General features: G+C 42.2%; 1 protein-coding gene across 8 annotated transcripts in view; it reads right to left on the bottom strand.

Moving 5' to 3' along the window:
- LOC310880372 (contactin-4) overlaps window positions 1–14,564 on the bottom strand; it is a 300,385-nt gene that overhangs the window by 60,570 nt on the left and 225,251 nt on the right. For all 8 annotated transcript variants that reach the window (XM_083796070.1, XM_083796077.1, XM_083796071.1 and 5 more), the window contains 3 exons: window positions 10,164–10,266; window positions 9,352–9,536; window positions 895–1,031 (listed from right to left, as the gene is read on the bottom strand). In XM_083796070.1, coding sequence (XP_083652196.1) covers window positions 895–1,031; window positions 9,352–9,536; window positions 10,164–10,266 — 425 coding nt within the window. The remainder of the gene's footprint in view (window positions 1–894; window positions 1,032–9,351; window positions 9,537–10,163; window positions 10,267–14,564) is intronic.

Here is a 14,564-nt window from a genome sequence, read left to right as displayed (position 1 = left end):
AGCAAGTAAAATTAGTGTGTGGAACAAAAGACCACAGTATCATTTGTCAGCCTAAGGATATGGAGCTCATGTTATCAATTTTAATAAGTAAAACAAAGTGTTCCCTCCCTTCCCAGGAGTTTCACCATTAAAACAAAATAGTAATATAAAGAGCTATTGGCCTTCTACTTGGCCGTAGGGTGGAAATTTAATGTTTGTGCAATCTTTGTCAGGGTTTGATCAAATCTGGGCAGCCATGTTCTTTCACAGTAAGTGAAGGGGAAAAATGCAGTTTACTGTGAAATCAGTGCTTTGGTAATTTGTTTAGTTTGCCGTTATAATTGAGGCAATTGCAGGACTGAGCAATTCCCCTTGGTGGTTAGAAGATGCTCTTGCTCTGCTCCTATGGATCACCCATCTAGGCCGTTCTTCGTGTCCCTGGAAGGAGTGCAGGAGGAATGGGAATGCTGCTAGAGACCAGCAGAAATGGTTTTGGTAGCAGCTAAGGTTTCAGTAGCATCTGAAGTTCACCTCAAAACCATAAACTGAAAAAATGAATCCATGTCCATCCATAGTCCCACTCAGCCTTTCCCACTTTCTCACATGCACGTTTCCGCTCTTAGATTTGCACTGTGGATCCTTCATTTCAAGGAGGAGCTTTAAACCCACAGCTATCCGGACACCCTATGTGTCATTAACAACAGCTCTCTTGAAGCCAACATCTGCCCATGAGAAAGGACGGGGCGTCTCCCTCTCCTCCAGCCCAGGACCTCAATGCCATAGAGAAGCACCCACCAGGTATGACAAGGAATTGCCTACAGAGCATGGGGATTTCAGAACACTGCCATCACTTCCATTTCTATTCCAAAAGTTATAAAATATGCAGAATGAGAAAGCCACCCCAGCAGCACCTACCTGGGGCAGCAGTGGCTCCCCGTCCTTCAGCCAGCGGTACGAGGGCTTCGGCCTCCCGCTCGCACGGCATTCCCAGAAAACACTTTCCTCAATGGCTGCGTGTGCATCGCTGATTTTCTGAATCCAGTTGGGCTGAGCTGCAATGCAGAAGGAATGAATAAAGCCTCATGTCTGCAAACAATAGCATGCCCTTCAGGATGCAAGCAACCATACATTTCTTTATCATCACATTTAAGGGCTGGATTTAAAAACATGCTTACTAACCATGAAGATCCATTTTACTTTGTTTTCCCGAGTTCAGTTCTAATTCCTGAAGGTAGCACGTGCAAGATCAGAACCTGCTCTCCTAACTTTTATTTTTAATAAAGACATTTAATGAAAAAGAGCAGCTTCAGAAACACAGATCATCATCATCATCACCATATCAAAACAAAGCAATGGTTCACATGCTGCCCCAGTGGAATAGATGGCGTTGTTGGACCACTGAGCCTTCAAAAAGAGACATTTAGTATTCAACTGAAAAAAAAAAAAAGTAATTTAGAGCTATCTCCACACTGAAATTAAGATTATACATGGAACTTTTAAATTCCATGATTCACTGATTCAGGCACAAATAATATATTCTCAGACATTTTTTTAGGCTTGGGTGAGATCCATGGAATACTGTCCTATGAAGATCTTCCATGTGTATGAAAAACTGTTTGGAGTCGATAACTATATTGATGACATTGAAGAAACCTAATAACTCCAAAAGCAGATATTGGAGATAAATTTTAGAATTTGGTGACAAATGGTGCTGGTAGTTTTCAGACACTTATGCAATTATATTTTAAGCTATGTTTTACATATTATTATCGGAGTTTGTTGTCATTTGTTTGTTTTTAACATATAGATTAAGTTTAGCCAGACCCTACATGCAGATCAAAATTGCCACTTGTTTTTTGGAGACCATGCAAACCCTTTTTCTTATGTTACCTTCACAAACCTCATCAGTCTAGATTTATCTACAATACTTTTCAGAAAATACCATAAAAAAAAAAAAGAGGGAAATAAAAAAAAACAGTGAGTTCAGTTTTTTTAGTGGTCATTTACCCTATTTTGAAGTAAGAAAATCTGAGAGACTTAGTAGGAAGATATAACCAGCAGAGGTCTCCAAGAACCTGGCTAATCCCCTTTCACATGTAATCAGATAAAAAAAAAATTAAGATTACTCCAAGAGAAAAAAAAATAATAAAAAATTATATCTCCTTTAGATAGAAACAGGGACCAGAAAAAAGATCTGAAAGGATAAATTAAAAAACGTTATATGAAAATACTAAGTTGAACTTAAAGTTGGTATGACTATACTTAAACTATTGGCATGTCTACCATTATGAGATGCTGGATATACACTCTCAGAGAGCTCAGTGCCTTTTAAAACTCTGTTCAGACTGCGACAGATGTGTGCCTAATCCCACATCCACCTCATTGCGTGCTTCCCTTCTCACTGTGTCTGTAAACAAAAAAGCACAGAAGAAAGCAGAAGAACTTTGCACAGAATCTTAAATATGCCACAAGAAATATTCCAAGGGACTTGTAAGAAAAGCAGAAAGTCAAACTGAACATAATGACAATGCCGGAGCAAGAGAAGGAGCTGAAAAGGAGAGGTGAGTGGTGCTTGCTTCTCTGGCTGCCCCTTCTGCCCTGTAGTATGTTAAGCTTGTTTATTAACTGTATCTGAAGACATATGAAAAGGAAAGGCTTTAAATGTAGGAAGATGAAAGTCAGCTCTGTCTTTTGGAGTAAGAACTTGAACAATTCCATTGAGCCGAGACACCCTGTGCAACTCCGCAGGTTCACTGGCTCAAGGACATTTGCAAATTACTCATGAGTCTCCATATTTACTATTCTAATAGCATCTAACTCATGGTTTTGAAAAGAGTCTTATGATATTGTAAAAAGAGCTCTGCAAAACCACACAGATCCATTTGCCTTTCTGCAGTAGTGTTTTACTGATTTCCCACAAGAAAACAAAAAAAGCAGACAAAACAACTGAAAGGAACCTGCAAAGTTATAAAACGCATAAAAGGCACAGTGGGCTCTACAGCATATAAATGTAAGCTATGTAAAAAGAAAGAAAACAGAAAAACCCTCGTGTGAGGAGCAAAGCCGACTCAAGATTTAGCCTTATTTCAATTCAATACTTATCCTCATTGCAGGCAATCAGGCTCCCTGACTAAGGCAAGCTCTTACTCAACCCAGTGAAAGACTCATACCATCCAGTCCTTCATTTACAGAGTGCATGTTACAAGTGTGAAATCCTACCCTGCGGAACTGTGCGCAGATTTAGACCCGCGGTGCTGGAAGCGCCGGGAGCCTGCGGGCAGCCTGTTCGCTGTAATGCACGCGTGGCACCCGTGAGCCATGGGCTCACACCACGGTCCATCCTTTCCAGTTATTTAACCTGGTTAAACTTTCCATCCTACAGCTATTTATGCTGCAGATGACTACGGAACAAGCATATTAGGTCAAAAAAAAAAAAAAAAAGCTCAGAGAAAACTGGAGGAGCCCTTTGTTTCCCAGGAACTTAGTTCTCTGCTGCTCTTTGGGAGACATTTCTAATTAGGTCAACCTCTCCTTTGAACAGCTCATTTCAGAGAATACCAGGCACGCTCTTGACTTAATCTTGAGTAATACACAAGGGTTGGTCCATGAAGCGAATATGTTTGAGTCACCAAATGAGAGTTGCCATAATATAATGAAATTTGACAGCCTCCCATTGGGGATCATACCAAGACACGGTAATGTGCCAGAAGATTTCAAGCACGATAATTAAAATAATTCAAATAAGGGTATGAAATCAGCTCTATGCTACATTTTCTGGTATAGCTGCATTGTTCAAGATAACTTTTTTTTTTTTTTTTTTTTAAATTTAATGACTGGTAGTAGTGTTCTTGAAAAAGTCTTTCATTTCATTTCTGTGGTGCTGAGCAAAGACAAATTCTTCCATATGATGGGACTGGAAATATTATGGCTGTATTAGGGGTACAGGCTTTGGTTGGAAAGATCCCGGAGGAAAAATCTGGTACTAAAGAAAAAAAATTACACATAAGTTGATAAGAATTCATCTGAGTTGCAAAGAAAAATCATATAATATATAAAGTGGAAGAAAAAGCTTAAAATATAAGCATGACACTTGCACAATGATAGTTTTAAAGAAAAATATCCCCCCTCCTAGGTGATGATAGCTGCCTGGAATGGGTCTCAGGTGGACAAAAGCACAATGATAAGTATGGGTTAAAAAAACCAAAACCACAAAAACCACCAACCTTTTTTACTTAGCCTTCACAAACAAAGTGGGGCATTTTAAACCAGGTGATTACAGAATAACGCCCAAGTATACTCTTGCTTCTTCAAGAGAAAAGAATCTAGAGTGAGTCTGTTCCCTATAACAAACTGAGAGGCAAAAGTAGGCACTGGGAATCTAGACTAGAAATCACGTCCTGAAATACGTTTGAAAATGAAATGACACAGCCGATGATGATGCTTCATATCAGAAATAAGGAACAAAACCAAGGAATTCTGGGAGCAACGTGAGAAGTAAAACAGAAATAAATCTGTAGGACTTGTTAAGCTCCTGCGAGTTCAAAACAACCCAAAAGACTAAAGCAAATGAGGTACTAATACATACACAAAATCCAATTCTTGGTCGGTGTATATTGATTTCAGTGTTCCTAAGCCAATTTATAGCAGCTGATGACCTAGAGCAGGCTGTGTAATTCATCATTAATGGCAGATGAAGGGCTGAATGACTGTCCATTACTCTATCTATTCTGAGGAGATTGAGACTGAGCCCAGGATCAGAAATGCCTAAAGACCAGAAAGCCAAGCATAAGAAATAAGAAAAACAGATGGGAGAAATACATGAGTAATTAAAAATAAACGATACAGCCAGTGTATAAAGTTTGTGCAGACAAGTGCACGCGTCATCCTGGTCCAAATGGGGATATAGCTTCTGTAAACAACACCCATATGTCCCTAATTTGTTGTCATTCCCAACGATCACAGGAATGTGAAACCAGACTTCAAGTTACCACTTTTTCTCTTCTCTTCCTTTCCTCCTCTTAATCTCTTCCTCCTGACCTCTGCTGCCAACTGAAGACTATTTGAAATCCATACAAGTCTCAAACGTGCAAATCTCCCCCGCAAAGTCATTTGCTTGAATGTCACATCAAAATCATCTCCCTTCATTTGCCTGTGTCCAATACTACTGCTTGGGCAGTTTGTCTCCTTTCTGCCTTTCTGGAAGACTGACCATAATTCACCAGCTGAAGAGCTCTGCTTGTTACTGAAATATTAAGTATCGGAGGAAAAGAAACAAAGGAGAATTCAAAGGAACTAATCTAGCTGATAAAATCTACTTAAATTGTCCCTTACCTGTATTTAATTCTGGTTCCATAAGCTATTCTGCACCACTGCATGACTTTTTCCCCATTTATGTCAGGCACCAAAAATCTGTGTGTATTACAGGCACGTTCATACAGACCAGACCTCAGGGATTTATTTATTTTTAATCACTGATGCTCTAGACTGTAGTGACCCAGGAGAATAAGGAAGATGTGGGTATTCTCTGAGTAGCCTTCACTCTTCATTTCTTATACCTGCTTTAGCTTCTCACGATGAAGAGCTATTTTTAGAAGGCAAAATGACAGTAATTTGAGCACTTTTTCTGAATCTCCTAAAAATTGATTTATCTTTAAGCAGGTTTCCAGCTATCCCTAGGAAAAGGGGAAGTAGAGGAGAAAGATGCCTGCTGTCTGTGCAGAAAACCCTTACTTCCTTCAGGCGGCACATTATTCAAAACTCAGAGTTATTTCATCCTGCACGAAAGTCTGAGAAAACACACATTCTGCTGGCAGGAGGGAAGCCATCCTCATCCAGAACACTGATTTTCCCCTGGGAGAGTGCAACCAACGGAGATGGGCACCGCAGTGATTGCTCCCACAGCCAGCTGCTGCTTGCAGAAAGGATGGATTTGGCTGCTGGCCGGTCTTTAAGTGGTGGTTAACCAAGAGTTAAATTGGCACACTATTCAGAAACAACACGAGATTTGAGAACTTTAAATAAAATTAATATGGAGATGCTTGAAGGTGAGAACTTGATTTCTGATATGTCTACATAATGGGTAGCAAACTAGGTTTTCTGATGAAGCATGTAAATTATAACTAATAATAACATATACTTGTGCTATTTATGTTAATTTTCTTGTATTTTACCAGTCCAGTAACTCATATTATTTCAAGTGTTTTTGATTTTTTTTCAGCAAATTCTTTGTGATCTGGGGCCTAAGTGGAGTAGGGACATACAATTCCCTGATTTTCACTTATGCAATTTTCCTTTTCAGACCTCTAACAACAATGAAGAGCATAATGTGATTTACATTTGAGCTTGTTTTACAGAGTGGCATAAAGTGGCTTTAGCACAAACAAACCAGAGGCTCATTCATGAAAGAGGAACCCTTTTCAGTGTAAAATTATGCCATATAAATTCCTGGTGTGAGTTCGATTTCAGAAATTTTTAATCTGAAAAGTGGTCCAGACAATTAATTGGTTTCTTCCCAGACAATTAAACGGTTTCCCAGCCCTGATGGAGGGCTTTGAGCACCACGATGAGCGGCACCAGCAACACTGCCCAAGTTCCTTGGGGCTGTGCGTTTGCCCACTGCCTCCTGCCCTGCACTCAAAACAACCTTTGGGTTTGCAACTCTCTGACAAAGGAAGATCTGAATAAAATAGGACCTGGGAGACTTAACGTCAATGAAACAACATCCACAATGCTAACAAATAAACATCTTTTCAATGCTGGTTTTATGAAAGAAAAGGAAATTCCTTTTTAACTTAGCTAGCTAAGGTAATGTTTATGGTAATTTTGGAAAAAAAAAAAAAAGCAACACCACCATGACGTTGCTTTCTGCTAAGGATATAAATCTGAGCCTCATGGAGGGTTGAACTGAAAATTTGTGAATTGAAAATTCACGAGCAGCCAGATTAAAAATAGAATCAGGTCAATGTGAGCACTCCTGAAATGCTGGGATCAGAACAGAGCCAGCATCGTGGTGAGCCCTGGCCGGCAGGCACTGCACAGGAGCCATGGGCTGCGCAGTCAGCATCGCAGCACAACGTGCCTTTATGGCAGCTACATACGGGTGGAAATACAAAAGGACTGGTTTCCAGTTTAATTTGCTGGAGCTCAGGAGCTGATTTCAGGTACACGGTATCAGGTTAGGAGTGGCAGACAGAACAAGAGAGTCTTACAGCAAGCAAAAAACCAAGTGATATGTCATTCAGAGTTATAATAGTCAGGAAAACAGGCATAAGTCACTGTAATTGCATTAACACTAACATGTTTTCTGTCATATAGGTCTATCTATCAAGTAGGACATGTAGCACTCAGAACAAATGCTGTAGGAGAACAATAAAGCACAGCCTATTGTAGGGGCTCAAAGCAGAGAAAATGGAGGAAGAACAGATCTTGCACATTTAATTAACCTTTCCTGCCGCAACAAGAATGTCAAACAACTTTCATGTCACTGATATGCTAACAGAGGAAAAAATAAACATTGATACAAGAATGAAATACAACAGAAGTCAACCTTTCCTGACAACTTCCAGTAGCACTGAAAGAAGTTGACAACATAGGCAGGGCTGGGTTATCTACAGTGAGCAGGCAAATTTGAATTTCATTTTCTTTTTCTTCTTCTCTCTCTATTTTTTTTTTTTTTTTTTTTTACTATGCACGGAGGCAGATAACCAGGTTTAAAAGAGTAACACTGTTGAAGCCAGATTTTAATCTCCAGGGCAGACGCTGTGACAGAGCGTGTCCCTGTGCAGCACTGCACGTAAGCCCCTGCCTGATGTTCCACATCAAACACTCCAGAGCGTTCCCTGCTCCGAGCATCAGCCCCCGATCCACCAAAAGCAACTGGTGAAGCTCTGCCAACATTGCTGTTATATTTCCATAATGACATAATACTTCTCAGTTTTAAAAAAGAAAAATAGCTTTCATTCAGCCTCAACTATTCATATGAAAAGTTTACAGGAAGTTGCTTTCCTTAAAAAAAAAAATCACTGCTACGTGAAACTCTAGAGCGTAGCTCGCAGAAATTGAGTTTTGTTAAAAAACAATCTGTTTTCAGTAATAAATGGCTGCCAAACACAGGCTATCCTTGAAAACTGGGTATTTACAGACCAACAACTAATCATTCTGAAGACAAGCCTGGTATTTTAGTCTATTATCTTTAAAAGCAGTAATTAGCAGAGATCATAGGCTAACAGTCCCCTGTAAGGAACCCTCTGCTTACATGAAGAAAAGAGGACGTAAAGATGGTTCCCCGCATTAGGACCGCCAGAGAGAGGAGGACGCTGCTCTTCCCATGAAGCCTTTAGCTTCTGTGCTGAAACACTGTGAAAATTGACACAAGCCATGGTGGCAGCTTTTGTGTATGATCTGCTGTCCACCAGAAACGGGATCTGGACTGGGAAATTTCACTTGGTTAATTAGATTGTAATCTAACTTTTGCTCCAGTAGGAGTCCACCAAAGGCTTGATTTACTGCAGCCTTGGCCCTGGGCTGAGCAAAACTCTACAACTGATGAGACTTCATTTACTGTCCACATGGGAAAAATCAAGAGAAACATGCAATTTTTTATTATCAGAAGCAGCAATCCTCAAACCTTTTTAATTAAAAAGAAAAAACAGTTTGAATCAACCCCAAATTCTTTCTTTAACATGAAAGATTTCACTTTGTTCTTGCTTTTTAACCCCTTTGTAACATTGCCTCATTTTGTTTTAGTCAACTATAAATGAAGAAATGAAATGGAAGCTCAAAAAAAATCGGATTTCAAAATTAAATATGTCTTTTGGAAATATTTCCAATTCTAAAATATCAGAGTCTCATAGAAGCAGGTGAAGAAAGCCTTTAGGTGGACCTGACTGCAGGCTCTAACATGGTTAATACCTCACTTCCAGGCTGTGCAACCACTACCAGAAACCCATTCTGCAAGCAGCCTTTAATTGGTTATACACAATTAACATTTATTAACACAAGCTGGGAACGACACCTATAGTGTGGAGCAATACATGCATAATAAATCACAAGCTGTAACCACCATCATGCTCCACCAAAATCCCTGCTCTGTACTCCTGGCCACGAGGAAGCAAATGAACTGCTTGCAAGTGCTTTCTGCATGTTACCATGCCAATGTCCTTCCAGTGATGTGTTTTTGTTTTCCAGCAGCTTTGATTCTCAATCAATATGTGCTATTCAGACAGGTTTTATTTCAAATTACACCTTTTTAGAGATGCGTTTTTTGTAAAGGAAAGTCATTTTAAAAATATCCAGAATGATATTCTCACAAAATATTTACTGCATATTGCATTTGATACAATAAAACCACCTAAAATCAGGCAGTCTGCTTACCATAAAACGTCAGCTGTCCTCGTGCCACATTTTTCCCTCTCACATTTTCAGCAACACACTCATAGAGCCCAGCATCTTCTTGCTGAAAATTTGGGATTTCTAGAAGTCCACTTGATCTGTGTCTCCTAGCTTTTCGGGGTATCTGTTTCCCATCTGCTCTCCTCCAGCTGATCGTAGGAACTGGGCTAAATGAGAAAAATAAAGCAAAATCAGATTTGTAATAAAAGCTACAGGTCTTGTCCTGATAGCTTCTCATCTTGATGAACTTGAAACTGCTTCGTGTTTGAGGATGATGAAGACGTGGTCAGTCTGAAGACTCTGCCCAGGATCTGGAGCAATTTTATGTTGGGTGCCATATATACACTTTATATAAGTACATGCATACCAATGGTGTATTGCTCACATAGCCTTAAAAGCAGGAGACTATGTTATAAAAGTGCTGTTTTGACAAAGTTGAATTTGGGTTTCTGCTGTGACAATACATCTATTTTCTTATCAATCCCACGCTTTCATTTTGGAAGTGCTGCTAGTGCTTACTCTAGAACCAGGACATGTTTTAGGTTTTGCGTGAGACCTCAGAAGTGAAGATGTACAACCACATCTGTACAAAATAAGTTATATCTTCTCTCTTCCTTGGGAGTTTTTGTTTTTGTTGAGTAGAGTCCCTGCTCCCCAAGTCCTCTGTCTGTAATGAATCCTGGAAATAAGTAACTCCTGCTGCGGAAAGTGAAGGATTAGCAAACCTTGCAAACTCCACAGTACAGCACTATGAAAGCCAGAAGATGAAGAAATAACGGTGGCTAACAACTTACTTTCCCAGGGCAAAGCACTCCAGTTTCACCGTTGTTCCTTTTGCAGATGGAACCGTTTCTGGGAACTGCACTTCTATTTTCGGCTCATACTCCCCCATCACCCCTGCGAACGTAAAAGAGAGACTAAGACTTGGTTGAGGTTTTGCAATAAATCCGCAAGTGTTTCTGTGCAGAGCTCTTCTCTACATCATTACTTGCCCAATTAATCCATTCATTTTAAACATGGCCTGTTGCTAACAGCCGTGCAGTGTGGGCTCTTTTCCCATTTACTACCAGAGGAAAATCGGAACCAGCGCTCCACACCATCTGCCAAAGATTAACATTTCTTCATGGCTGTGTTATTTTTGACTTTTGAATATTCAGGGGTTTTGCAGGTAACTTGTGACATAAAGGAAGCAATAATAAGGGAGGTTCACCGCCTTCTAGAAAATGAAATGCGGAACAAATGCCATTACAAAAAGTTTTAAAAGTATTGGGGGTAATCAAGGCTTCTATTAACTTCAAGGAGTTAGAGGCACAGAGACCATACACTCCTTGGGCAATTTCGTTATTTTTACTGCCCCAGTAAACCACACATTGTGGCAGCCTCTTCACCAAATAGTGTTAAAAAATTTGTGCACATAAAAGGGCCGTTACACTCATGACAAATCGCTCCATTTCTTGTCACCTTACTGTCTTAAAACCAGTACATATAATTTCACCAGTAGTGCTTATCAGCTAATTGATGATTGCAGGTTAAATCCCAACCGCAGGGCGCTGCTGGGGCACCCAGGGGCGGCAGGGCTGGGTACGGTGGCTGTGGCTGCAGCGCTGCTCTCTGTCTCCCTGCGTTGCAAAGAGGTGGCAAGGGAAGCCTTTTGGCTTTACTTTTTTCACAGTTAGAGAGGCTTGAAGCTGAAAATGCTCGCTCTGGGACTTACATCCGATCTCTCTGTACGTGGTGACCTGTGCAACGCCTGCTTTGGTGCACTAACGAGTCACATCAGCGTTCTTCAACCTCGTTCTTCCACTGCTATGTTGCACAAAGAACAGCTGCTGCACAAAGTCAGCCATCCAAATGAAATGCATTTGTTAAAGATATGAATGCTCTCTCTGTACACACGCCCTGGCAAGCACATACAGCAGGAAGCCCGCGAGTCTGTGTCAGCGCTCCGGCGCTTACAGATCACACAAAAAGGAATCACGGGGCACGATCCCCATGAGCCCTTCGCACATTAACAGCGCAGCCCTAAAGGGCTGGAAGTGTCCAGGGCTATTGAGGAAGAGCCTCTCTGCTCTCCTGATTGTGAATTTACCAAATTTTGCCTAAATTTCTCCGCAATCCATGCTAAACATTTGCTGGGAGAACTCCAGCCAGGACAAGGAGCAGCTATTGCCTGGCTGTTCCCAAGAGCAAGGCTGCGCATGTGAATGTTTGCCAGAACAGAACTTTTTGGCAGACACTAACATTTATTGCGATCTTTTCCCAGAAGAGTACGTCCATGTTGTGCAGTGAAGGCCACAATCTGGCAGAGGAAGAGCTTTTGAGGAAAGCCTGACCAGGTGCAGCCAGTTTCCTCGCTTTGGCAGACACGGGCTTTCAAGCGCTTGGTGGTGACTTCCTTGAAGAGCTGAGCACCTCCAGCCATCCCCCTCCCCGAGAAGAGCTCCTCAGTGCCTGTGACAGCCTGTCCCCCCCAAAACCACCCCAGGGGCTGCACCAGCAGCGAGCTGAGAGGTGGCAGACACCTCGGAGGGCAACGAACACGGTGGGTGCTCCACAGCAGCAGTCCGCCTGCCACCAAGGCCAGACACGCCGCGTGCTTAATCCAGTCCTTAAACAGCAAAAGCAATGAGAGCAATTCTTTCTGCTTCCCTTCCTTCACTCCTAAAGCGATAATTTGGCCCCCTTATGCAAAGTAGTCTGTAAAATATCACTTAACACTAGCGGGCTATTTAGGAAATTAAGGCACAATGTATTATTAACACATTATTCACCTGACAGATCAGGAGAAGGGAATGAGGAACGGAAGGGAAAGAAAATGGCTTTTTCTTTTTCCCCTTCTCTTTCTTCCTTGTTCCTGTTTCCTTGCCTGAGGTCGGAGCTGGAAAGCTGTGACCCCGAGGGGACAATCGCAGGGCAGAGGTGGGAGGGCTGCCTGAGGACGCAGGGCACCGGCCGCGGTCACTGCTCCCCGCAGTGCCAGACCCCGCTGCTTTCTCTTACAGCAAGGAACCAGGTAGTTTAGCAGCATCACTGCTAACGTTACAACACCAACCACTTCAAAACCAGCACCTGTACCGGGAAAAACCATCAGGCTCCCACTGCAGCTCTAACCTACCTATAGCTACTGCGTGTGCTGCAAGCCCTGTCTTCTCCGCATTAAAGGAAAAACATCGGGGCGCAGGAGATATCTCTCTATACTGAATCCAAGCCCATTTTCACACGGACAGCTCTTATTTTTCCTGCTGTTCCTGGGTGAGTTAACATCTGACTTAGCATTACAGGTGGAAAGCAGAGGGGAGAAAATAAAAGACTAAAATAGACCCAGGTTTGTAGCTTGGAGAATGTTGTCAATGTCATGACACCTCAGATGTTGTACGTGTTTGCAGTTCAGAGGATTTCATATTTTTCTCCCAATTTCAAGGCTTAAAAATGTGCTTTTGGATGAGAGTTCCAGGAATTCAGAAGCAAGCTCATTTGTCTGAGGAAATGATACGCATTTCCTGACAACACCTGTGAAATGTTAAAGTTTAATTGGCCCATACAGCTGCTGCTGACGGTAATTTCATTCCAGGTCTATTGTGGCACTTTCTCACTATTACTGTTTTAATTTTGATGTAAAACTCCAAAGTGCATTTTAAAGAGAAGAAGCAAAGCACTGCAAAAGCGCTGCTGTGGCGCCGGGGACTGCCACGGAGAGGTGCCAGACAACTGGTTTGGCCATTCACCTTTCAATCCTTTTTCTGTCTGGGCTGCAGTAGGTGAGGCACTCCTAGCCTTACTTCAGGCGTCAGGACCATTTGCAGCCCTCGGTGCCATATCTATTTAGCTGCTTATTACATTGCCCAGCACAGAAGTAGTGCAGAGAGCCATTTCTCTGCAACGGGCGGCACCGGCTGGTACTGCCAGGACAAACTGCTGCCAGAGCAGCCGTGGCGATTCAAGCCAAAACCTGACCTCAAAGCCTGGGGGAACCCAGAGAACCGTAACATCCCTTTCTGCCTTTTATATGGTGTGAAAGTCGGGGAGGACAGAAAGCAGCTCCTTCGGGACTGCAGCACAAAAGCAGGGTGCTGGCATGAGAAAAGAATAAACCACTGGGGAATCCTCGGTGGTTCCTGCCCCAGGCCTAAGCTACACGATCAGGAGGCCACGGGGATGCTCTGCGTCGCTGAGCAGCCCAACCTCTGACCTTTTTCCACCATATTTATCACTGTCGAATAACTTCTGGTGCCAGGAACAGAGAGCTTGGGCCAACGGTGACTGAGACCGCTGCCTCAGCATGGTTTGCCCCCACTACCCTTCCTCTACGATGTTTATCTCCCCAAGGAGGAAAAGCTGTCCGGGGATAACTAATGGGACAAGAGGCAATGTCTGCTCCCACAGCAGCAGGAGAGGAACCTGGTTCCTGTGCCTCTGGTTACAAAAAAACACTGCAAACATCAGGAGATCTGCAGCTGCAGAGCCCTGCAACCGCAAACAAGCAGAAGAGAAGCATCAAGGCACAGGTGGGGGATGCAATCTGCCTATCGGATCTGGTTTCATCCCATACACCTGCATCTTTCCCCTTTACAGATTACAGCTCAAAAGCCTGCTATTGTAAAGCAAGCTGTGCTTTAAAAAACGCGTTGAAAAGCTGTTTTTCCAGGGTGATTAAATTCAAGCAAAATACCCATGACTAAGATGGCAGGTATTCAGCATACAAAACCCAAATGATTCACAACAGAGTCTAGAAAAATTACTGCTGTACGCTGAAGAAGAAATATGGAAAAAAAATCAGCGTTCTGGCAGGGGAGATTTCAGCCCAGCTCCTGCAGAAGCGAGCTGCTCTGGGCGGACAAGGACTACCGGAATGATGGAGAGTTGGAGCGCTGCCACTGAACGAGTACCCACCACGTAAGTCTTATAAATATCCCCTATGGCAATTGAATTTCTCGATAGAGTTGGCTGAACTGTGAGCAACCAAACTCTGGTTTCTTCCTACAGCTCTGGAATTGGGAATTTTTAAAGTTTTTGAGTGAGAGATTATCATATGCATGTATGGAAAGAGTCTCCTCTTTTTCTCTCTTCATCTCTATGAAATTATTCCAAATCCAAATAGAGGCACTATTCTTAGTTATAAGTGACCAGTGTTCTTTTTGTGTAGTATCTTATTCCATCATTTCTTTCTTTCAAAACAATGGGGCTGTGTGTAAACC

The sequence above is a fragment of the Anser anser genome (assembly GCF_964211835.1).
Source record: "Anser anser genome assembly, chromosome: 12".
NCBI lineage: Eukaryota > Metazoa > Chordata > Aves > Anseriformes > Anatidae > Anser > Anser anser.
The sequence above is the reverse complement of the archived record's forward strand: the minus strand, read 5'-3'. Positions and strand labels throughout refer to the sequence as shown.